This window comes from Erigeron canadensis, chromosome 5 (assembly GCF_010389155.1).
Source record: "Erigeron canadensis isolate Cc75 chromosome 5, C_canadensis_v1, whole genome shotgun sequence".
NCBI classification, from domain to species: domain Eukaryota; kingdom Viridiplantae; phylum Streptophyta; class Magnoliopsida; order Asterales; family Asteraceae; genus Erigeron; species Erigeron canadensis.
This window is the reverse complement of record NC_057765.1, coordinates 12680-38533: the sequence shown is the minus strand read 5'-3', so window position 1 is coordinate 38533 and position 25854 is coordinate 12680. Positions and strand designations below refer to the sequence as shown.

The window sequence follows — 25854 nt, the reverse complement described above, 5'->3', positions numbered from 1 at the left end:
TACCAATTTTGCTCGTCTTCCCCATGCAGGTACTAACAACCATGCTTTTTGGACTAGATCACAAGCAAGTCTTCTTGGGCTAATTATATACTCTATACAATTATATACTATACTAACAATATAAGTATGCAGGATAGTAAGAAACCAAAGTGATCCTCGCACGAGCAATTAAACCTTCGTTTATATCTTATAAAAGTCGTAAGAATGAAATCAATGCTTATTATTTAGAATTGATCAAGGTTTTTATAATTTTATTTAGAATTTATGATTTTACTGCTTTGTGATTGGGCTAATTGTAGCTACACTACGGGGTAATTTTGTGTCATTGAGGTTATTACTGCAGCGATGAGTGTTTATTAATAGTTATGTTAATAAACTAGATTTTAGAGCCGTGTCCAACACTGGACACGGGATTTACGATATTAACAATATTAGATCTTCATACATTTAAGTCATAAAAGCTTACAATTTTAAAAAAACACGGTTTTAAGTGTTATATTTTGCAAGTTGTAGTACAATAATCATAGGTTCCTCCCTGTCATTATTAGCCTAGACATATTGATGGAATTATTTGCCATAGTCATTCCACAAGGCACATGCTATATATAATAATTTCTCCATTATAGAATATTTTGAAACAGATGTACTCATAATGTGATATTATTAGGAAAAATAATTAAGAATTAAAATATAAACATATTTGTGATCCTGTACTTGACATTCAAGTATATGTATTTAATCATGATGCGCGTTCATAACACGCATTTGTTTATTTTCAATCACTTGTTTTATGATAATATGATAACAATTAGGATTGTTTTTATATTCTTTAATAACAATTAGGACTCTTCTAATATTTGTTAATAAGTCATTAGGTTTTTAAGTAATTTTTTGTAGAAAATATTTCATATGTTAAATTTTTTTCGTTTAACTACATGATTGTAAATTTTAAAAAATTCTCTCAAGTTGATGGCTAAAAATAAATATAAATGAAGTATTCAAGGCTAAAAAGTGTAAAATATTTATGGAAAACAAAAAAGTGTAAATTAATGAGATTTTTTCTACAAATTAATATAAATATTAAGGAAAATTTCATATTTGCCATTAAAGAGCTTGTAAATATCATATTTGCCCAACTAAACTTCATTATATCAAAAACACCATTATTAAACATGAAAAATATCAAAAATACCCAAAAGCATAAATTTAATCTATATTAACCATTAAAATCCCTAAAATTTATAAATAATATTATCAAATTACAATTATACCCTCTTATATTTTATCCCTACTTACACGATGAAAAATACAGTTCATAAATAACAGCAAAAGCCTTAATGGCTATGAAGTAATCACTTATCAATTGGCATAGTGATATGAACTACAACGACATACAAATTATAAGAGAAACCCATATAAAAGACTTCATGAAACGATCAACATAAAAAAGCAGAACATTCACTTATTTAAAGCCACTGTTTAAGCAATTAAACGAACTAAGTATGTCAAAGAAAGGAAATCATTTTACCAAATGAACCAACAAACAATAGATCTAACACAAGGTAGAACTAACAGAATTGCTTCTAAAAACCCAAACTGTATTCACGAGCTTTTCATATCAACCCCGAAACTGCACCACTTTCATGAGCTTTCGTAGTCTTTTCTCTTCTCCTAAAATAAAACAACAATTCTTAGCATTATATAAGCACAAGGATTTTTTTATATAAAAAAAAGAATGTAAAAACAAAGGTAACAGAATACTTTTTAACCTTTTATTGGAACTTGCTTGAGATGTTTCATATTGATCAGACCCTTGAGATGGTAGGTTATTGCATGTTTTTTCACGATGTCCAAACTGTCCACATCGCGAACACTTATGTCTTCTTCTTTTAGGTTCGTCCAGTGATATAATTCTATTTTTTCTTGGTCTTCCAGGAGGACGTTTAGTAATCGGTGGATGTATCTTCTCCCCTGTATCTATATGCACCCATTGATCCTTCCCGGATATTGTACCAATCTCTAAAGCATATGCTTCTTTGAATTTCTCTATAGTGAAATATGGATCAACATATTTGTCCCAGTCGGTATCCCTTGTAAAAGCAATGAAAGCCGCTGCATGTACACAAGGGAGACCCTTAACTTGCCAAACCCGACAACTGCATTTTCTCTCAAGTAGGTTAACGTCCCAACGTTTTGTCTTATATGTCACTTCAGCTTGAGTATCGCTAGTTCTTGAAACTTCATATTCACCCAAGTTCTACACAGAAAAAAAAAAGAAATATAAACATTAGTGAGATACATGTATATTGTGAGAGTATAAATTGATATAATAGTTACAGATCAAAATACTTGCCTTGGAGATATTATTGAGATACTTTTTTGCCTTAGGAAATAAAGTGTCGTTCCACTTCATCACAATTCTTCTTTTCCTATCAAATCGTTTCATGAGCTTTTCTCTAATGGAATCAAGGAGATCAAGTATTGGTTGATAACGAAATTCGCCTATCCAAGAATTAAATGCTTCAGAAATATTGTTGGTAATGTAATCACACTTGCATGATATGCCAAACTTGCTTCTACTCCATATTTTATTGTGGTTCTGATTAAGATATGTAATCGCATTTTCACGCACACTAGCAATTTGTTTCATACATCTGTCATAACCGCTAAAAAGTGTAAATTATTGATGGAAAACAAAAAAGTGTAAATTAATGAGACTTTTTCTACAAATTAATATAAATATATATTTGGATAATGATTATTATAATTTTAAATTTGTAGTTTATCTAAGTGATGACATCATCAAAAGTCAATTTGATGAAATCGAACGATGTGATTGGTTAATTAATCATTAGTTCAACTGTCTTATAGTATATATTAAGATAGGACCTTTGAACTATTTGGGGAGTTGAAGGGTTTGTTGATTGGTACAGTAAATCTTTATGTATCTATCTATATATTTATTAATCTAATGGATTAGGTGATTTTGTTTATGCCTTTAGTGAAAATATTTGTTAGGGATAAGTGACAACCATATAAAGGTGTCACTTGTCTGATTTTAATTGGTTGAATACATTTTCTTACATACGATAAACATTATTGTTGAGTTATTTACATACAATACACACAACTTTAGTTATTTCCTACTATAGACATTCGTTCAAAGTTTGTTACATTCCTATTTGTTATTAATTCATCCAGTTCCACTTATTAATAGGTTAGTTAATTAAAATTTTTAACGTCTCTATTTGATTAAAAGTTTCCGTATGATACTATGATTTATGTTATTAAATATTATTACCTGCTATAATGAATTAATGACTTCGTTTATTCTCATGGCCTTTTGCATTACTCTTTCATATTCATTTGGTCAGTTTTTGTAAACCGTATAATTTAAGAATGTCATCATCTACTTCAAACACAAATGAAAAAAAGAAAGGTTAAAGATGAAAAAATGCCTAAGCAAAATTCACAACTTTGCAGCAATATTGGACACCTGAGGCCCTAAGCTTCTGGTCTATCAAATAATACGAGTGATCAAACTTTGGACAAATAACATAGTAGAATCCCTGAAAGCAGAAAAGTATTTACAGATTGAAAGGTATAATTAATCACAAACTTTGACTTTTAAAATCATTGAACTGATATTAAATTTGATTTTGATGTTAGTAATTTTTATTCCTCTTTTCATTTTAGCATTATATGTCTATGATAATTGTTATGGGTTGTTTGTGAAATTAGGAGGTTGATGTACAATTGTTATGTCTTGAAGCCACTAATCATGTTCATTGTCCACCTTGAGAAGACACATCAAAAAGTACCTTCCAGTTTTTCTTTTTTATTTTAGTTTTTTAAAGTTTCGTATTTTGGAAGTTGAATTTTTTTGATGGCTATGTTTGGTGTATACATCTGCGATTAGGAAAGGACAAGCCTACCTGATTCTCACAAACTTACTTAGTTACTATATAGGTATATTTAATTCTTTATTTCCTTTCTTTAGCAATGCAATTAGTATGTTTTTATGGTTTTCCTACATGGATTTTTGATAAGGTAAGTATCCCCATTAGCCACAAAGTTGGGACTGTCTTTAACTATAAGAAATCAGGTCCTATTTTAGAGACTCTTCAATGTGACTGTTGAATGATAATTCATTAATCCATGTGAAAGGTCGTTATGTTGATAGTTTATGTATTTAGTGTCGTGTATGTAAAGTGTATAAGTTAAGGGGTCTAACGTGTCAAGATTAAAGTTAATAACCGCATGGTAGTTATTGGCGGTTATAGATAGTTATTTATGGAAGGGTGTGACTTTTAGGAAAAGTCACAATAGTAGTTAATTATGGAAAGTTGTGACCTTTCATGAAGAGTCACAATAGTTAGGAAATATTTCTATATATACAAGTGTCTATGCATTGTAAAACATAACAAAAATTCATTATATACAAAGTGTGAGTTTTGTCCATTAGAAATGTTTGATTCGAGCCCGAGATGATCCAGATGGGGCCAACAGTGGTATCAGAGCGTCAGGGGCTTGAATCAAACAAAGAGAATTCGTTTTGCAAGAGTGCAAGAACGAATCAGATTAAGAGAGACAGAAACATATTCATGGGAATCGTTTCTGCAAGATATTGATCAAGAGAAGATCAACTGAGACGGATTGATTTAGAGAAATCAATCAAGAGAAGAAAAATTTGATCAGAAGTATCAAATTAATAGACAATTCAGAGGAATTGTTTAAGAAAGAAGAATTGAAAGACGGTTCAGGGAATCGTCCAAAGAAGAGTTGATCAAGAGACGATCAACAGAGAGATAGACCAATTGATTCAGGGAATCAATCAAAAGAAGACCGACGATTTAGGGACAGAAAAAGAACCAATTGATTCAGGGAATCAATTAAGAGAAGAAGCGAAATCAGAGAAAGACCAAGAAGGAATTGATTCAGGGAATCAATTAACAAAAGAGATGAAGTCGAATCGAATCAAAGAAGAGACGAAGACAATTTTGATCCAGTCATCCAGATTGGATCAAATTCAAGACAACATTCAATCAAAGAAATATTGAATAAAAGCGTAAATGAAGTGAAAGAGGCATACTGTTGAGCGAAGGAGAAACTGCCACCGTTGCGTGCGCTCGCCAGAAAAGAAAGAAGAAAGGATGCAACCCATTTTTGAAATCAGTGAAGAGAATTGATTCAGAAATTGGATTCATTATAAAAGAATAAATGACAGAAAAGCAAAAGAAAAAAAAAGGAAGTAACCTGTTTGTTACTGTTGAAACGCGAACCAGAGAGAAGAAGGATTGCAGGAGCAATCGACAGAGAAGAAAAGAACCACCACCAGGATGCACTTGTAGCGAAATATCAGAAGCAGAAACCCATGGTTGTTGGGTGGTCATGAATTGGAGATTAAAAGAGGTTGTTGGTGACTTAGTGCCATTTAATCGATCGTGTGCCAGGGTTCCAGAAATATCAAAGAGAGAACAGGAAACCCATTTCCCTACTTTGTTATTCGAAGACCAGAAGAAAAAAGCCATTGGGCGTGCAAATTGTTTTGTGGGCCAAAATATTTGGAAGGGGCATAAATAATAAAACATGAAAAGGAGTTTTGGGCCTTTGGTTCAAAATGAAAAAATGGGCTGATTATCAAAGGGAATAAAGGCTAGTGGCCTGATTGATATTTATTTCAAGACGAAGACGCGACCAAGACCCGCTACAACATGTTCGAGAAAAACACGATCGAGTTGAAGACATGAAGACGTTGAAGGCATGGATTAATAAATTAAGGGGGAGTGTTGAATGATAATTCATTAATCCATGTGAAAGGTCGTTATGTTGATAGTTTATGTATTTAGTGTCGTGTATGTAAAGTGTATAAGTTAAGGAGTCTAACGTGTCAAGATTAAAGTTAATAACCGCATGGTAGTTATTGGCGGTTATATGTAGTTATTTATGGAAGGGTGTGACTTTTAGGAAAAGTCACAATAGTAGTTAATTATGGAAAGTTGTGACCTTTCATGAAGAGTCACAATGGTTAGGAAATATGTCTATATATACAAGTGTCTATGCATTGTAAAACATAACAAAAATTCATTATATACAAAGTGTGAGTTTTGTTCATTAGAAATATTTGATTCAAGCCCGAGATGATCCGGATGGGGCCAACAGTGACGGGGTTCGTGTTTATGTTTATGGGATTGAGATTTATGTTTATGTTTCCTGGTCTTTTTTTTTTATAGAGAAGTGAATTTGTGCTGCTGATATTACTTTATCCGACGGAGATCACATCGATTTATGCGAATTTGTATCACTATACTAATCATGTACGATAGTCTATTCGCATTTCAGGTTGCTTTTTTGCCCTTGATCACTACCCGCCAGATAGATTTTTGGTTGAGTTTAACGGTAAATCTGGTGCGTCCGCTAAAGAATTGTCTAATGGTGTCACAAAAACTTCTGTGTATGTAAGTAAGTTGCGACCTTTGGTATGTACTTTCCTCACAATCTCATCATGTTAAAGACACTAGTAGCACACAAGCGAATCAAAAGAAGCCATATGGCTTGCTGTCAATTTGCAAGTTTATTTGTTTTGCATATGTGATCATATATATAGGTTCAGTGAGCTTCACATATGTGATTTTTTTCAAACTACTGATCACAAAGTATGCAATTTAAACATATCATTTGATAAAGAAAGAAAGAAACTCCTCACGGTCGCTTTTGGTGGATTTTGAGCCCCAAAATCTCAACAGTGTATGGGGGAGGTTAGGATGTAGGCGGACCTTACCCTACCAAGGTAAAGAGGGTAGTTCCAGGTTCTATCTAAATGGTAGAAAAGGAACTTTGGCCTTTTTGCATGGGATGGGGATTGAACCCTTGACCTATATCTCCAAAGGTCAGGGTGTTTACCACTGATGCAAACCACGCTACTTTTTAAGTAACTCCCAATGCCGTGTTCCACGAGTTTTGGGTCCTAATTCCTTCTTCGACGGTGTATTCTTCAAAGATTTTATATACTCGTAATATTTAGTTGATTGAGGCATGCACATCTCAAGTGTGTACACTTGATTAGGAGACGAAACAGTTGTCTTTCAGCGTTGTAGCGGAATTGGAAACTCAACTTGCTAATCTCCAAGAAGAACTAAAGAAAGCCAAAGACCAACTAAGCCAATCAAAAATTCCAAATCATGGAAGAATCAGGCACACGAGGAAGCTGAAGAGGCCAAATAAAAGCTTACAGACTTCAAGATTCACATTTCACAACAACCTTTTAATGAGACTTTATTTTATTCACAATGTCATTTATGTTGTTAGTCAGCAGTTTAAAACACCACCAAACTTGGGTGTGATATTTCACACATCAAATTTTTTTAATATATTTTGATACTTTTTTATTTTTGTGTAAAGTTGATTAAAAAATGTTGATGTGAAGGGGAAAGAGGTGGGAAAGAGTTGTTATTGTTAGTGAGTGTGGAAGAGGTGGATAAGAAGAGAGAAAAGTTAATGCGGTAGTGTGAAAGAAATGATATTGGGATAAGCCTAACATCTCTTTCTTTGACTCTTTTTATTTCTTTGTTTTCTTTATATCTTTTTCTACATATAACTATATATGTATTTGTTTGAGAGAAATATATATTTCGGGTGATAGACGAAAGAATGTCAAAAACTGGAGTGGTGAGATCTTGGATCGGGACTTGGTGTCAAAATCGATAAAAGTTGATGTCCTCGTCATTGATAAGTATACCTTTCTAACGTTTTTTCAATGTGACAAGTACTATAAGTATCTTTTGATTAGTTTTTAAAAACAAACAAATAAAATTAATCTTTAATTTTGAGGATCTAAGTTTAAGGTGCTCATTTTGGAAGAATCAAACAAATAAAAAACATGTTGGGCTTATCATATAAATGAATGATATTTTCAGTATTACAAATAATAAATATAAAAAATAAGGTTTGATTGAGATAATGGTTCAAAGAGATTAATAAAAGAGCATTATGAAATGAGTTTCAAGTTATTTAGAGTATGTTTATTAAATTTTTTGAATAGAAATGTGAAGAATTGTTGGCTAAAGGACTATTTACCATCGAAGTAAGGGCAACTGAAATTTCTACATGTTCATTTGGTGATTTCTATATGGGTCAGATAACAGTTAGATTGAGTACTCTTTGCTTTGGTATGAGTCTGGCTAACCCATACCAAAGTGGATTCTGAATTGATGGGTAGAGTTATATATGATATCGGTGATGGTAATGGTGAGTTACATAATATTAATTGGATCACTAATTTTTGATCAAATTGTAAGTGCAACCTAGAGGGGGGTGAATAGGTTGTACCCGATTTTTAATTTGGTTAACAAAACTTTTTGATTAATAATCAATCTTGACTTACTAGTTACAAAACTTGCATGATTTAACAACAAAGAAGTTAACACTTGTAGCAATAACAACCAATTGAATCCTTGAGAAGCAAATATGATAACAAGATAATGAACAATAATAAGAAGATAAGGGTAAGAAAGTATATCACCACATGAACACCACGATATATAGTGGTTGGGGTCGGATGTTAACTAATCCGCCTTAATCCACTCCTCGATTCACAATTGAGATTTTGTAGCACTATCTTTCTCCAAAACCGGTGGAGAGTCCGCAATACAATCTTGACACTTCAAGACGAACCAACAATTCCTAATCGCTAGGAATACCAAGTCTTGACACTTCAAGACACACCAATGATTCCTAACCACTAGGAGATCTTCAATTCTTGACACTTCAAGAATTTTCCTAACTCTAACCACTAGAGTTTAATTTACACCCAAATGATCTTAACACTTCAAGATACAAAGTTTCCTAACCACTAGGAAAACACAAGCTCTTGACACTTCAAGAGAATACACAACAATCACACTCACTAGTGTAATTGAATACCCAATTTGTAGGCTCTCAATATTACATAAATATTATCCTCACTACAAATTTGACACTCTTGCTAATAATCAATGATATGAGATTGTAAATGTATGTATGAGTTTTTCCAGGAGTTGTAGATGCAAGAGGTGAAGTCCAAATATGCCCAAGTCTTCAATTTATAGTCAAAAAGTGCTTTATTACCGTTTGACTCGGACGACTCCAAACAGAGGCCGTGCTTCATGGCACAAGAGCCGTGCTCCAAACAAGAGCCGTGCTATACCTGGAAAACTACAAAAAGCCTTTGCAACCTCCCATGAAATCCCACTTACAACAACAACTTTCCTAAACCAATATTAACTTCAAAGGATAAAGAATGAAAGTTGAGAAGATGCTTACCAAGAGAGGGAGATTTGGGAAATGGGATAGTCACAAGATGAGTTATGGAAATGAATCAAAATCCCACTATCTTTTCAAATACAAATCTGAATTTATTCATATATTGACCAATTTTGACAACTTAACCAATTTCGACTTTTGTTGACCTTCAACACATGGAAAAAAATTGGCCTCCAAATTTTGGTGAAAAATTAAGTTGTTTAGATTTGTAATTTGACAGTTTCAACCTTAGAATGATACTATAAGCCTTAGGAACAAGTTTCGGGTTAATAACATAAGTAACGAACGCTTGGTAAAATTCTTTGATTTGGACAGAGAGAGGACGACCTCTAATCCTGCAAAAGCCGTCCTCTGGAGTCGTGCTCTGAACAAGAGTCGTGCTCCATGAAACTTAGAAAATATTTTGACCTCAAATTTGATGAAAAACGAAAGTTTTTATTTTTGAGATTTGCCAAATCCAAACATCTTAGAACATCAATATATGGTTATAGAACAAGTTTGGAGTCACGGAAGTATGCAATGAAGGCTCGGTGAAAAACTAACATTAGGACAGAAGGAGCACGGCTCTTACAGGACATGAGGCCGTCCTCTGGAGCCGTGCTCTGAAGTGAGGCCGTGCCAGGGTTTTTCGATGAAGTACTACACAAAACTCAAACTTGACGTTTTCAACGTTTTAGGTTCCGAATTAACGTATGTATGCCCAAATCATTATTAATACCATTTTACACATTCCATATAATGTTATGGCACGCCACACAATGACCGACGCTATAGATAGTGCTATATTGTGTCTTTATTAATCATTATTTAGAAGGATGTTAAAGCATGTAAGAATATACGTATGATCAATTATATATAACACTTACTTTCATGTGGCATGTTCTCAATCATCATCAAAACTAAGGAGTGCATTATAAAAGTTATAACTTTATTAAACCATGTATGCACCAACACAAATTATTAAAGTTTGTGAGACGTATGATGAGTTTCATCCTATTATATTTTCCCGTACTATATATGGTATCATGTTGAATCAATATAATCGGTCTTCCATATGCGAACCAATTTTTATTACACAAGACGAGATTTTCACAGCTGAAAATAATAGTGACAATGTTATTGATATAAACCAGCCTTGAAATTAATATTCAATGGAAATGGTTATGATAATCCATCATGTTCTTGCAATAATTTTTCAGGTATATAAGATTTCCATGCAATTTTACAGGAAGATGTAGCCAAATCAATTATACGCAAAAAAAACAAGTATGTAGTCAGCTTAGTAATTTAATGTTTAAGTATTTTGTTTGTGGCTTTTCTATTTTTATTTATGTAGTAACATTGTGTTTACATTGATTTATAACTTACATTACTGTAATTTATCTTTCTATCTATGATGTTATTGGCTCACACAGTTATGTTTCAAATTGCTTATGTGTGTAATTGCTGAAACAAGAAAGTTAAAAAAAATTGTTTATGACTGCAAAGGCATCGCGCGGGTCTAAACATTAGTGGACATATATATCAATATATGACAATTTTGAAATGAAATAGTAAAACATAAAGCGTGGAAGGAGCGGAAGCATTCAAATCGGAACTCATGACCGTATAGAATAGCCGTTACTAGAACTACATTTTCGATTATTTTGATTTTAATATATTATTATCTATTTTTTTTATACGCAGAATTGAATTAAATAATACAGTATAAATTTAAAATCACGGTAACTGATGGAGATAATACCTCTTTCCAAAATTACAACACCCCAAAACCCAACAAAATTCAGAGATACAGATTCTTGATTCCTTCTTCTTTCCAAACATACATTCACTATCCGAAAAAATCTGTCAATATTTCTTTCATAATTTTGTGTACGATGACTACCACCTCCCTAAGTGCTCCAGTGACTCCGGCAACAAAACGATGTGCGACGCCTTCATCATCAACATCAAGAAGAAGAGAAAGAGAAAGAGAAAGAGAAAGAGAAAGAATCGGTAATAGTTGTTGTAGCAAGGAAGAAAAGATACTGGTGACCATTAGGATCAGACCATTGACTCCGAGAGAACTTTCTGCTTACGATCTTATCGCTTGGGACTGCCCCGACGAAAATACCATTGTTTCAAGAAACCTCAATCGCCATCACAATGGAACTTACACTTTTGGTTTGTTACTTCTTTCTTTCTTTTTATTATTATTATTATTATTATTATTATTATTATTATTATTATTATTATTATTATTATTATTATTATTATTATTATTATTATTATTATTATTATATTATTATTATTATTATTATTATTATTATTATTATTATTATTATTATTATTATTATTATTATTATTATTATTATTTTTATTATTATTATTTGATACTATTTGATATGGGGTTTGGTGATTCAGATAAAGTGTTTGACCAATATTGTCCAAATACAAAGATCTACGAACAAGGGGCCAGAGACGTTGCTCTCTCTGCTATTAACGGAATCAACGGTATCTCCTTTCTTTCTTTCAAATTCTTGAATAGTTTTCATCGGAATTAAACGCTCCTTGTTTAATTGCAGCGACCATCTTTGCCTACGGTCAGACCAGCAGTGGCAAAACTTACACCATGAGGGGAATTGCAGACAATGTTGTCAATGACATTTATGCCCACATTCACAAAGTATTATCTTTTCTTTCCTTTTTACCCTATATTTTTGCCCTCAGATTATGGTTTTGCCCTCAGATTATGGTCTGAATGGGTTGCCTTTTGACACTAAAACATATGTTCTCCACCACTTTTATTTCTATTTTTTAAAATATGATATATGCATTTTGAGCGGCGTTTGCCTGTTTGACCCGTTTCACCCATTTCTCATGTCTTTAATACACTTCTATCCGTGTACGGTTGCACATTGGCGTCTCTAATGTTAACCTCTTATACTTGTCTTCTCTTGGTCAATACTTTTGAGTTTACAGGCTGAGGAAAGTAAATATGTGTTGAAGCTTTCTGCTCTTGAGATTTATAATGAGACTGTAGTAGACCTCTTGAACCGTGATTCTGGCGCCCTTCGTCTCTTGGATGATCCCGAGGTGAAGTCATCAAAAGTGTCCTCACAAACAATATTACCTTCTTCTAGTAATTTACACTGTCTTATTTTGTTTAAATACAGAAAGGCACGCTTGTGGAGAAGCTGACTGAGGAGGTAGTCAAAGATGCACAGCATCTTAGGTGCTTAATTGCTACTTGTGAAGGTAATCGACAGCTTCAAGACATTTGTAATGTTCATTATTGTTCAATAGTCTACTAATGTTCCTGGAATCACTGGTCTTGCCTGCAGCTCAGAGGCAAGTGGGCGAAACTTCATTGAATGATCGAAGCTCAAGATCACATCAGATAATTAAACTGGTAATCCTAACAGTTTGGTTTGACTTCATTATAAGCTGAGTGGTGCAGCTCTTACTTTCAGTTTTTTGTAGGGATTTCTCAACTTTTTTGATGTCTTGATGCCCTAAATTGAATGTCTGTAAATCATGCATGACCTAAAATAAAAAAAAGTTATATGGTTTTTCCCTTTCAGTAAAATTTTCAATTTCCTTTTTGGTTCAGCGTCATGGTGTTTGGCATGTAAGCTAATAGAATGCCAACCATAACTCATGGTCATTGAGTATAAAGTTGTATTATATGGAATAATGTGATGTTAGCTTGCCTTTCAAAAAAACAGCTAATAGAATGCCTTAATGTTTATCTATTTTTGGTACGATTTTTAGGTTGATTTTTTTACTTATACGGATATATGGTGTTATTAAGGCATGTCTTTGAGTTATTTTTATAAAAATATCTGCGTCTTATGCCAATAACAGTCCATGTAAGGGATATCCATAGATACATTTGGATATATAATTATCACATTATTTATCGGTCTTCCTTTTCAGACTATTGAAAGCAGTCTTCGTGATGAATCAGGATGTGTCAAATCTCTCTTTGCAAGTTTGGTATGTTTTCTGTTACATTCTATATTTGCTCCATGATTATTTCCCTTTAGCTGCTTCTCAACTCATGATCTTCGGCAGAGTCTTGTGGATCTTGCTGGCAGTGAGCGTGCAGCTCAAACGAATGCAGATGGTGCTAGATTAAAGGAAGGAAGTCATATAAATAGAAGTCTACTCACTTTGACGACTGTGATTCGGAAGTTAAGGTTAGCTTCTTAAAGGTTGCAAATAAGTTTAGAGATCTAGTCGAGCATTTTGAAAGAAAGTATCAAATATCAATACTGTAACTCTGTATGCTGCACTTTTTATGCAGTGGTGGGAAGAAGACCAGTCACATACCTTACAGGGATTCAAAACTCACAAGAATATTGCAGACTTCACTAGGAGGGAATGCACGGACTGCAATTATATGCACTATGAGTCCTGCTTTAAGTCATGTGGACCAATCACGAAACACCCTGTCTTTTGCGACTAGTGCAAAGGAAGTTATAAATAATGCTGAAGTTAATATGGTATGATGAACTTCCAAACTTTACTTGATGCTTGTTTTTTACATTTTTTTTTTTTTGTTTAATTCAATAGCTAATAAGGTCAGTTAGATAAGCTTTGGGATACATGTTTAGCTTCTAGCCTTTTAGCAGCTTTTAAAATATAACTAAATATTAGCACATTTATTACAACAAGCATATAGTGCCCGCGCGTTGCGGCGGTGAGATGGTGTGGGTGATAGGTCAAGTCATAAAGTATTATAAAGCACAAACAATAATATTAATGGTCAAAATTGCGAGAGAAAGACTTTAACAGTCAAACTTGGACATTTAAATTGGGACGGAGGGAGTATATCGAATGACATCTCTAATGAAAGAGCATGAAACTCTAAGAACACCCATACAGTTTTTATAATTTATCGATATACGGTTTTGAGATAAAAGATTTTGAATGAATTAGTGGAATAAAATGATTTATGGATGAGAAAGAAAAAAGTAAGTGGTTGAGATTTGAGGAGAGAGAAAAAAAAATAAGTGGTTGAGTTTTTATTATAGTTCAAGTCATCTTTTCTTTAAAAAAAAAAAAAGGCAAAATGCTTTGTAAGATAGTATTAGATATGAAATTTTGCTTATATCAATTTTCTTTACGGTTAGGTTGTTGCTGACAAGCAATTGGTTAAGCATTTGCAAAAGGAGGTCACAAGACTTAAAGCAGAATTGCTGAGTCCAGAGCCTTCTTCCTCTAATTGTTTAAGGTCATTGCTGCTGGAAAAGGAGCAAAAAATTCAGCAGGTATGATTTTGGTTGAATTCCAGCGAACGTATTGGTAACTTGTTTTAGCTGTTTCTTTTCTATCTTATTATTATTCACATCCAGTATTATGTTTCAAAATCAGTTTTAATGCGTAAATCCTTGTGCAGATGGAGAAAGAAATGAATGAGCTGAAGCATGAGAGAGACTATGCAGTATCTCAGCTTGAAGTGGCAAGGAAGTTACAGAAAGAAACAAAGGTCGGATTGAGTTGACCTGTAAACTATCTTCTCTTTTTTCTTAAACTATTTAAGTATTCAATGTATTCGTATAGTTAGAGAAATTATGTAGCCTAAAACTGCTAATAATAATTAAGAAACAGGTTTGAATTATATAAGTATTCAATGTACTAATAAATGGGTTGGTTTCAACTATAATTTTTAGATCAAAAGTTATAGCTGAAACCAACCCATTTCTTGGAACATGAGTAGAAATTGCCACCTCTAGTTTCCATCTATAAGCCTAGTTGCACAAAAGGGTTGCCAACATTTTCTGCCTTACCTTAACTTTCAGAAAGAAACCATGTTGACTTTTTGCTATGGTGCTAATTAGCGTAGAGCCATGGACGGGGGATTAGAGTACTAGATATATATTTCTTTTTTGGATGTAGTTTTAGATAGAGGTGTTAAAAATGTTGTTGCCTTCAGTTATACACTTGGTCCTTTGATGTATTTCTCGGCTGCATTACTTATTTTCAGTTTCTGTACCAGGAATCTACTCATGGTGGCACCTCTCACCAAGTAGTCAAATGTCTATCCTTTAGTAGCAAGGATGTATCAGCATCTGGCAGGCGAATCTCTGAATCATCAGAAAAAAAGAGAGACAGAAGACGGAGAACATTGAGACAGTCAACTGCTTCTCTTGACCCGTGCATGCTGGTACATGAAATAAGAAAGCTTGAGATGAGGCAAAGGCAGCTAGGAGAAGAAGCAAATCGTGCACTAGAATTACTTCACAAGGAGGTTTCCTCCCACAGATTAGGGAATCAGGATGCTGCTGAAACAATAGCAAAACTGTTGTGTGAAATCAAGCAGAGGCATAACAGTTTCACACTTGATGATATTGAAGTTAAGGATAAAGCCAGTTTGAAGGAAGAGATAGGACGGTTGAAATGTGAAGAAAACACTATTGCGTCTCTTGAAGAAAAGCTAGAAAACGTACAAAAATCGTTAGACAAATTAGTGTTGTACAGTGGTGAGGATGGTCCAAATTCAGACTCTAGAACTCCCTTAAAAAAGAAGAAAATTCTTCCTTTCACATTGAGAAATAATGGGAGTATGCCAAATTTTATACGCTCCCCATGTTCTCCTTCCACCTTAAATCTGCATGGTAATGAGAATAGGGATCCTGAGAGTCATGATGTGTTATTAGCTGCTGGTACACTCCAAAGACAGAAGGCGACTCCTCAAAAGATTGATGATGACATGTCTTTGAAGAAAATGACTTCTGCATCTGCATCTAAGCAACCAAGCACGGTGAACGTGAAAAAGCTTCAGATGATGTTTAAGGTTGCAGCTGAGGATAACATCAGAAGTATAAAAGCTTATGTTAATGAACTAAAAGAACGGGTGGCAAAGCTACAATACCAAAAGCAGCTACTCGTCTGCCAGGTTAGAAGCTTTACGATTTTATGGGCTGTTACTGTCTTTGTTAATGTATACTCTAAAACATTGACTGCTGCGTACCATACCAGGTGTTGGAGCTAGAGGAAGTGAATGATGGAGAAAGTGATGAAGCTGATGCAGGGGATCAGTCTCCGATGCCACGTCATTTGGTGTTTGAAGAACAGAGAAAGCAGATAATAATGTTATGGCATTTGTGTCACGTATCTATTATACACAGGACACAATTCTACATGCTATTCAAAGGAGAGCCTGCTGATGATATATACGTCGAAGTTGAACTTCGAAGACTAACATGGTTGGAGCAACACCTATCTGAGCTTGGAAATGCAAGTCCAGCTCTCCTGGGTGATGAACCAGCGGGGTCTGTTGCATCAAGGTGAGTTCGAGTATGTATTCTTATTTACCTACCAAGTGGTAGATATTTCTTATAGTTTTATTGAATTTTGTTTTGTGAATGGTTTTCGTGCAAAACAGTATCAAGGCTTTAAAGCAGGAGAGGGAATACCTGGCAAAAAGAGTGACTACGAAACTTAGTGCGGAAGAGAGGGAAATGTTGTATATAAAATGGGAGATCCCGGTTGAAGGAAAGCAAAGGAGGAGGCTTCAACTGGTGAATCGATTGTGGACCGACCCACTTAACATGCCACATGTTAAAGAGAGCGCTGAAATAGTCGCAAAACTTGTGGGTTTTTGCGAATCAGGGGAGCATGCTTCCAAAGAGATGTTTGCACTCAATTTTGTAAATCCGTCTGACAAGAAAGCTTGGATGGGTTGGAACTTGATATCCAATCTGTTGCATTTGTAACGTGCCAGGTTGAGCGTATCCATAGCTTGTAAACAACCATGCTACAAGGGTTGTCAAGACGAATCTATCTGAAGCTGTCAAAAATCAATAGTTTTTGTACTACTAGATATTATTTTTGAGGTTTTCTAATGTGTTTTTGATAAACTTCTACTCTACCCAATCGCTCATGTTTCGGGTTTGCATGACATCACTACAGATATTTTAACTTCACTAGTTTTGTATAAATAAAAGAAGAGAAAATATCAAAAATGGTCCCTGTAGTTTGTCATATTCGCATTTCGCCCCTTGTGTTTTTTTTCCATTACAAATGGTCCTTGGGATTTTCATTTTCATTGCCAGTAGACCCTGACACTAACTTTTGTTAATTTTGGTCGTTTAAACCCCTCACATGCGTACCATGTGAGGGTATAATCGTACTTTCAGTGATCACAAGAACTAAATGCATCCCTTCTCATTTTTCCAGACACATTCCCCCATTCCTAAAGTACTTTAACTTTTTAGATTTTCTTCAAAAATTCCATTTGACTTTCACCAAATCTATAATCAATCTAAAACATATAAACTCATATCTGTATATACTTATGAGTATGAGTATGCATATCTGGAAATTAAAATACATATGAGTAATATCTATCAAAAGAAATCTAAACTTTTTCTTCTCCTACTCCAATCTCTTTAAACAGAGATCTGATCTGTAGGGTTTTTTTTGGGTGAGTTCGGGTTTGAAATCTAATGGTAGGTTTGGGTGTTGGATAGGTTTAGGTTCTTGTTTGATGTAGGCTTGGTGGTGTATCATAGGCGGGGTGATGGTGGCGCAGTGGTTGTGTGGTGGTGGTTGGCCGTAGGTATCAAATGGAATGAGGAACAGATATATAAATAATATATGGAACCACCATGAATAGAGGACATCGTCGTCGACCTATAAAGCATGAGCTTCAACGGTCCAAACGCCATTATCAATTCACAAATCACCACCGTGAACACCACCCAACAACCACAGTCCCCACTACCAACATCAAATATTAGCTAGAAAAATCAAACTCAGATATGGTGACTTACGGACTTCGAATCAGAAAGTTGTGTATCGTTGGCAGTTGTAAGCGAAAAACATCACTTTGTGGATTTATTTTCTCTGCCATTTTGATTTTTTATTTCTTCCCATACTTGGTTTCTTGATCGATTGAGTGTCATGTGTTATGTAGTTATGTTGCACCATAAGTTTCAATAATTAGTATGAAAATACTTCATAATAGAAGTTTTTGTAAGTTTAGAATATTGTATGTATATGTTATTTACAACACGAAGAGTAGACTCATTGCTTTTGGGGATGACCTATAGGGGATGTATGAATGTGTTTGTTGCAAATTGCAATTATGTTTTAACATCACTGATGCTTTAGGCTTTTGGAATGAGGATCAGGGAAGAATTAAAGAATTGGCTATGAATTTGGAAATTATATGGATGAAAAAATCTAGGAAGATATATTTGATCGGATTTTGGTGGTACGTGGTAGTGGTGGTTGCCGGAAGGATGAAAGAAAAAAGAAGAAAGGTGTTTCTTTATGTAGATAGACAATTATACCCTTACTGACGGGCTCAAACTAACGGAAGTTAGTGATAGGGCCTACTAGCAATGAAAATGGAAAACCCAAGGACCATTAGCAATGAAAAAAAAGCACAGGGCGTGAAATGTGAATATGACCAACCACAGGGACTATTTAATATTTGAATATCCGTTTCTTAATATATTTTTTTTCGACATGAATGATTTCCAGAAAGGAGAGAGAAGCTTAGTATTAAACTAGATTTTAGACCCGTGTCCAACACTGGACACGAGGCTTACAATATTATTAATATAGATATTCATACATATAAATCAAAAAATCTTTGAATTTCAAAGTAAAAAGTATACATAAACAGTAACTGTTCAATTCAAATGTAAAGAATGTTATGAAATAAATGGATATTAGAACCATATATCCTCCTTCATCATTTACATGATTTCTTTATAGACGCCATTTGTTTAAATTAGGATTGTTTTCATATGCTTTGATAAAAGTTAAGACTCCTAATTTAAATAACAATTGTAACTATAAACATTAATACACAAAACTAATAAATAATAAAGGAGAAAATTACACCTTCTTGATAGAAAGATAGAATAAATCTTGATTAATGTTCATATTGGTTAGGATTTAGGATAAAGATATAAAGTTTGAATTGTGTTATATACTTATATTAAATATTAATTATTTATATTTATAATCTATAATTATCTAATATTATAAAATTGTATATATTGTGTAAAGAACTGATTATTAGCATTAGGATACATATTTGTAGTTATCCTTTTTTTTTTTAAATGTGTTCTAATAAGGTAATATTTATCTTAAGGCTTTCTAATTTTTAATTAAACCACATATTTATCATTATGAGGTCGAGATTTATATATATATTTTTTTAATAATAATAATAATAATAATAATAATAATAATAATAATAATAAAAATCAAAATTAAAAATTCTAAGAAATTGAAAGATATGATTGGTTAATAAGCTATTAGGGCAACTATGCTTTAGTATAATAAAAGATAACGTCACTATGCTCTTCTGGTACAAACATCGTTTTTCAAAGATCTAACACTGCATTTCTACATGAAAAGAGGGCAAATTATAGATCGGCACTTATGGTTAAGGAAAAAGAAATTTATGATGTTCAAAGTTGACTTTCAAAACACATCAATCTCTAAAATCTAGTTGTGTACCAAAAGAATCAAGATTCAGTGGTTCTCCAACTGAAATTTTTTTTAAAAAATAACTGCTCAATGCCGCCTTCCGCGGGTTTTGAGCCCCAATACCTCGACGGTGTATAGGGGATGTTAAGATGCAGACATACCTAAGTAACTGAAAAATTTAAGGTGTATGAAAAATTAACGGAAACAACTCCATTGACCTTCAATACTTGTGTTCTTAAATACCAGATCATACTTTCTGTTTGCATCTGCAATTTAAATTAGAATACCAAGATCAAGCCCAATAGTTACAACAGATATTCTGCACATATAGGAAAATGACCAAAACTAAGCAATGTAACCATTAGTGACACTGGAACTGGGGCCCTGTAGTTTATATCTCCAACCATTCTATAACTAAGGATGAACGGTGTATCCGGGGACCAAGCCAATACCGGTCGGTCACCGGGTTGCACACCATTTTGTCCATCCGGTACCTATTGGGTGGGGAGGGTGGTGCCCAGTTCGCACACCATTCCGTCCATCCGTACATATTGAGTGGGGAAGAATGAGGAAAGGTAGCGAGGTATTCCGTCATGGTATAATAAGTAGAAAAGCTGGGGAGGAGTGGTAAGGGACTCCCCCACCTCAATACCCACTTCCTTATTAACCCAAATTCCTTTAGAAAAAATATATAAATGCATCCCAATCCCAAATTATAATTCTGCCCCGCTTTAACATATCCGATAGACAAGCAAATTTCCATACCTAATTCACTGAAAGTAATGACTCCCCAAGTTATCATCTATGACCTATATCAAAGACACTCATACGCTCTCCAGAATCCCACATATCAATCCTAATTGCAGCTATATGCAACAATCCGTTATAGCCATTTACTTACTAATATAACCATCTGACTCTACCCTTTACATCTAACCAAAACATATTTAGCAAACTGACTACAATAAAACTACAATAACTTGTTATTCCATTTTTTTTCAATACAAGTCTTCTATTCTACCAAATCAAACATATGCATAATTATCCAACTTCAAAATTCTGATATAATTAATTACTCCATATATACAAGAAAAATATCCAACATGAACACACAGCTGCATATACTCGGTCTAAAGAAAATAATCAACAGCAATCCACAAGATACCTCAGCCAAAAAAACATATAACAATTAGTCCAACTATTTGACTGACCCATATCTGGTCCTTGTCAACATTTTCTAAAATTAAATTAAAATTACACAACGAACAAAACATCTCCTTATTTCAAACAACCAAACTCTCAAAAACATCTAAAAATCAAATCAAAACACCACGCGAAACTGAGGGGCGTCGGAGCCACTCGCGGGCAAAATCTCCCAACGACAAGGCTCAAGGTCATCAGAAACAGGACAATATCCAGCAAGAGTTACCTTATCAGATGAAACAGCAACTGACCCGAATTCAAATACGGTTACATCCATGTTTGGAGCGGGTCGGGTCACCGCCACTGCTCCGTTCATTCCCGAAACTTCTTCTGAGGTTGAGGTTGGTTTTTCCGACGAAACGATGGGCTTTTCGGTGGTTTTCACGGCGGTGGGAGTCGGATTGTTGCCTCCTTTAAACCAAGAGAGGATACCCATTTGGGATGACTATGGGGTTTGGGAATGATAATGAAAAGTAGATAGAGCCAGGGAAGATGAGAATGAAATTGTATTTAGATGGATGGCGTTGGAATGAGTGAGTGAGTCAGAGATCGAGAGAAATGGGGAGAGTGAATTTATGTGTACGTAGGAAGAGAAGAAAGGGATAGAGTGTGGCCAAGGTTCCTCTTATGAATCGTTGTTTGCGAGGTGTGGCCGGTCGGGACTTATCACATCACATGAATTCAATCCTTTCATATCATTTGTGAGTCGACTCATTACATTTTTCTTTCAAACGAGATACGTAATCTATTCGTTGTCTCGAAATACATTATATTTGTTACCATTTTATTGAAAAAATTATTCAAATCTACTACAATAAATTTTTGATAGAAATAACAAAATATATACAAATAAATATATTAGTTACGAAATTTTGATAACGATGATATAATGCGTTACAAATAAATGTGCATTCATGGATCGAGATTAACATACCACAGACTCCTTAAAAAAAGCATGTATTATTTAAATGATTAAGAAAAAGAAAACAAAATTTGACATTTATCGATAAAAATAAACAGTTAAAGTTTTGTGTGAAAGTGAAAGTAGTTCGCATAAAAGTTTAGTGCTAAAAGGGTTAGAGGCTAAAATGTTGTGATGAAAATAAAGAAAAATTAAAATAAGTATAAAAGTTTAGTGTAAAAGTGTAAAAGGTTGACATGTTGTAGTAAAAATAAAAGAATAAAAAGGTATAAGTCCCAACTCAAGAGATGGTACTAACTGAAGACACCTTTATGTCAATGGTGAGAATTCTTTGCAATATAAACACTAAACTGGAGACGACCAGTTACAGTGAATGTATACCAAGTCCTTGGTTAGATTACTTAAATGGTGACAATAAGTAAATGACAATGCAATAAGTAAGTACAATAAAGTAAATATGGTGAGACCAAGTTGTAATTTTCAAATGTATTTTATTTATTGATGTTAAATAAACTACAAGGTTGTTGCGGAACCAAGATTATACATAAATGTAAATATCCTCAATATCATATCCTAATAACCTATGAAATACGATTAATCTATACTTGGAAATTCTCTTTCATAATCGAAACACTAAGAGTTGTGAAGTGTTCCTTTTTACGATTGAGAAAATATTGCATAAGTTCACCAAGAATATTGCAAAAGTCTGAATATGCAAAGTTATATTCTTGTTGTGCAAAGACCTCTATTTATAGACAAAGAGACAAAGTTGGTATTTGGATTCCAACTTTGTCGTATAAATATGGTTGACAGCATTTAAGGAAACTAGATGAATTCCTTTGAAATGCTTGATAAGGTAAGTCAAGATGTTACTTTATCCAACCTGCTTTATGCACTTTTGCACTTTAATCATAGACAAATGATATTGTCTACATAAAGCTGCATAAAGCAAAAAGGTCTTCTTCGTAATCCGTGAAAGCATTGTAAAGGCTTTAAACTGATGCTCTCCAGTTTCTATCTGAATAGAATGTCAACTGGGCTTCGTTCCCATTGTCATTCTCTATCTTCCATTTGTTGTCTTCGACTTCAATTAGAACGTCTTCAGGTTTGATCAGATCTCAACTGGAGGAAGTCTTCAGTTGCATTAACTATACATCGCAATTGGACTTCAATATATTTCTGGACAAGTCTTCTGGTCTCCAGATGCAACTGGAGACTGGCCAATTTCAATCGAAACTTGACCTAACAAATTCCCCCTATTTGTCCTGAAATATTGCCAAGTCTTTTCAAGTTCTTGTATCTATACAAGTATAAACTTGAAGGACTTGTATGATGTCACACCCCGACTAAGGTGGAAAACTCGGGGTGCAAGATAAGCACACGTGCACATGGATGTTACGTAGGAAATAACTAAATAAGCGCATAGATTAAACATAAATAGTCGAAAACATAGCTCAGATAAGCAAAAAATAGGTTATAACACATAGATTCAATAGCATTCGAATAATCCATAAGATAAGTTCCCACGCAGGGGAAACGATTAGGCATAATGCCAACTAGCACATAGAAAAACATGCAAAACTCTAAATCCTAAGCCTGAAGTCTGCTACGAGTCCCATGCTACCATTCAATTTGCTTGATTACCTGAAAGGATACTTAAAAGAGTCAACACAATGGTTGGTGAGTTTGTAAGATTAATAGTAAGCATTTTGCATCAAAACATACTTTTAAGAGTACACACATCAACGTCCGATTATAGACTTACTTTAGATACAATAAGTATACACAGCTTGAATTCCAATAGGTCTCAAGGCCATTTGGTTAACCAGGCAGTGGTAGAACTCACAGGGATAGGCACAAAGCACTATCAACCACATAAAGCACACACAGGGATAGGAACACGGCACTATCGATAAAGCACACACAGGGATAGGCACACGATACTATCGATAAAGCACACATAGGGTATCATGCAGTAGTCTATAATCGTCATAGTAAAAGAGTATCCGTAATGTAATCGTAAATGTAATCCAATGTATGAAATCATAAGTGTATTTGAAAAATGTAACCACAAGTATATCCAAAATAGATAGTCATAAAGCACCATATACGTTTTATTAGAAAAGCACTTTGTATCCTTTCAGCCCCATGAAAACATGTAAAAAGAGGGACTATGAAGCTCACCTGATTGCCAGCAATAAGATCAAGCTACACAAGATATTCAGAAGCAAGTAATCTGATGAGTGATTTATTTGTGACTTTTTCCCCATCCATTTGTCATGATTTTGAGGAATAAATGAATCATTAGTATGAACTTTAAGGTACTTAATGGAATTAGGTTTGTGAACAGGTTTGATTTGAGAGATGACTGATCGAGAGAGTAGAAATGAGCTTAGGAAGATTAAGGATGAAGTTCGGGAGATGCATGTATGAAGAATAAGAGCTAAAACAAGGAAACGCGTGCGAACTGGAGCAACCAGCGCCGCTGGAATCGTACAGGAACCAGACCAGCGCTGTTGGTCCCCTTCAGGCAACACACGAGTGCCGCTCCTCAGTCACCAGTGTCGCTCGTCCCTTCAGATACACAACCAGCGCCGCTGGTGATTCAAACCAGCGCCGCTGGAGCTAGGTCGTCAGAATCAGGGTTTTTCGTATTTTTTCTATGAAAACCCCATTATAAACCCTAAAAACATAAGCAGAGCACATAGGTCGAAAGTGACGGCTAGAGATCGAGAATTGGGACCTCTCAAGCACTCCGGAGCAGATCTAACATCATCAGACGCTTGGGAGTCCAACCTTGTGATTTATAATCACTCGGTTCTATATTCTTTCTTTCTTTCCGTTATCTCTAGATTTTATGTTATTTTATTTTATCAGATTGTTCATGGCTACTCAGCCTATGAGTAGCTAAGTTACTAGACATTCGTTTGGACGTGATGTAAACATGACTTGATTGTTGATTATGGTTGATTGTTGAACAGTTTCTATGCTAAATCGTAGATCCATATTTATTTGAATCTGAATTGTTACTAGTTTTCATATACAAACTGATTTTTATTGATTTGGTCGAGTCGAATTGGATCCGCGGCTCCCGGATCATTTTAATCTGTTTGCGAAACATTGGTCGGTCTTTAATCAGTGTAATCATTTGATCTATAACTGGACATTTGATTGAGAATTAATAATTAGTTCAAAAGAGTATGTGTTTAATTAGGTTAATCTAGCTGATCTGGAGAACGGAAACCAGATCCAGGTGGTTAGGGTAATCAATGTCTTTCAACTTTAACAAGAACAAAGACTTACATAAGAGATTTCAGTCATAGTTACAGGCTCAGTTTTTAATGCTCAGTGAGCGACCTTAACAGGAACTCATTGAAGTGTTTGACCAGTCGAAAGGCAGTGAGGCTAAATAATTCAAGTGAATATAAAAAGAATCTGAATGTGAAAAGAGTCGTTCAACAATTCCAACTATAACCACTTTTAAGCATGTCAATCAAAACCAAACGAATGTCAGTTTTACATTTATTATTGTCTTTAATTTTATATGCAATTAGTTAACTATGAAACCCACAAAAGAAAACTGTATCTTAAGTGTAAGTATTTTAATTTCCTTAGTTTAAGTTCCCTGCGAACGAACCTAGACTTGCCTAGACTATATTACCACTAGACAGAGTACACTGCTCTTAGTTGCGTTTTAAGATAGATTAGGTAAAACCTTGAATTATAAATTTAAAATTTAGGTAGTTTAATAAAAAAACACACATCAAAGTTTTTGGCGCCGCTGCCGGGGAACTTTGAAATTAGGAAAAGATTAGAATAGTTAGAGATAAGTTACCTTTAGTTTTCTAGGATAATTTTCTAGTTATTAATTTCTGAATATTAGTAAGCAATAAAGTAATAGGTAGAATGGCTAAGGATAGCGAAGTAGAGGAAACAATGCTAGAAAAAAGTAGGAAAGTCCCCGAAACCCCTAATCCACCCATTAAGGTACC

At 34.2% G+C, this 25854-nt stretch overlaps 3 protein-coding genes across 3 annotated transcripts; 1 reads left to right on the top strand and 2 right to left on the bottom strand.

Annotated features, from left to right (window-relative positions):
- Positions 1 to 1613: 1613 nt before the first annotated feature.
- On the bottom strand, positions 1614 to 2650 carry LOC122599378. Its single transcript, XM_043771883.1, has 3 exons — positions 2354 to 2650; positions 1770 to 2257; positions 1614 to 1671 (listed from the first exon to the last, which is right to left on the bottom strand). Exons 1-3 carry the CDS (start codon positions 2648 to 2650, stop codon positions 1614 to 1616), a joined length of 843 nt encoding a protein of 280 aa, XP_043627818.1.
- Positions 2651 to 11028: 8378 nt separating this feature from the next.
- On the top strand, positions 11029 to 17279 carry LOC122600466 (kinesin-like protein NACK2). The gene is made up of 14 exons (XM_043773183.1): positions 11029 to 11463; positions 11704 to 11793; positions 11865 to 11965; positions 12262 to 12375; positions 12456 to 12537; positions 12624 to 12691; positions 13219 to 13278; positions 13357 to 13481; positions 13589 to 13787; positions 14418 to 14555; positions 14684 to 14773; positions 15284 to 16183; positions 16267 to 16574; positions 16673 to 17279. Exons 1-14 carry the CDS (start codon positions 11178 to 11180, stop codon positions 17001 to 17003), a joined length of 2892 nt encoding a protein of 963 aa, XP_043629118.1. The 5' UTR covers positions 11029 to 11177; the 3' UTR covers positions 17004 to 17279.
- Positions 17280 to 20877: 3598 nt separating this feature from the next.
- On the bottom strand, positions 20878 to 21611 carry LOC122600584. Its single transcript, XM_043773326.1, has one exon. The coding sequence runs from the start codon at positions 21374 to 21376 to the stop codon at positions 21059 to 21061; it is 318 nt and encodes a 105-aa protein (XP_043629261.1). The 5' UTR covers positions 21377 to 21611; the 3' UTR covers positions 20878 to 21058.
- Positions 21612 to 25854: the final 4243 nt, after the last annotated feature.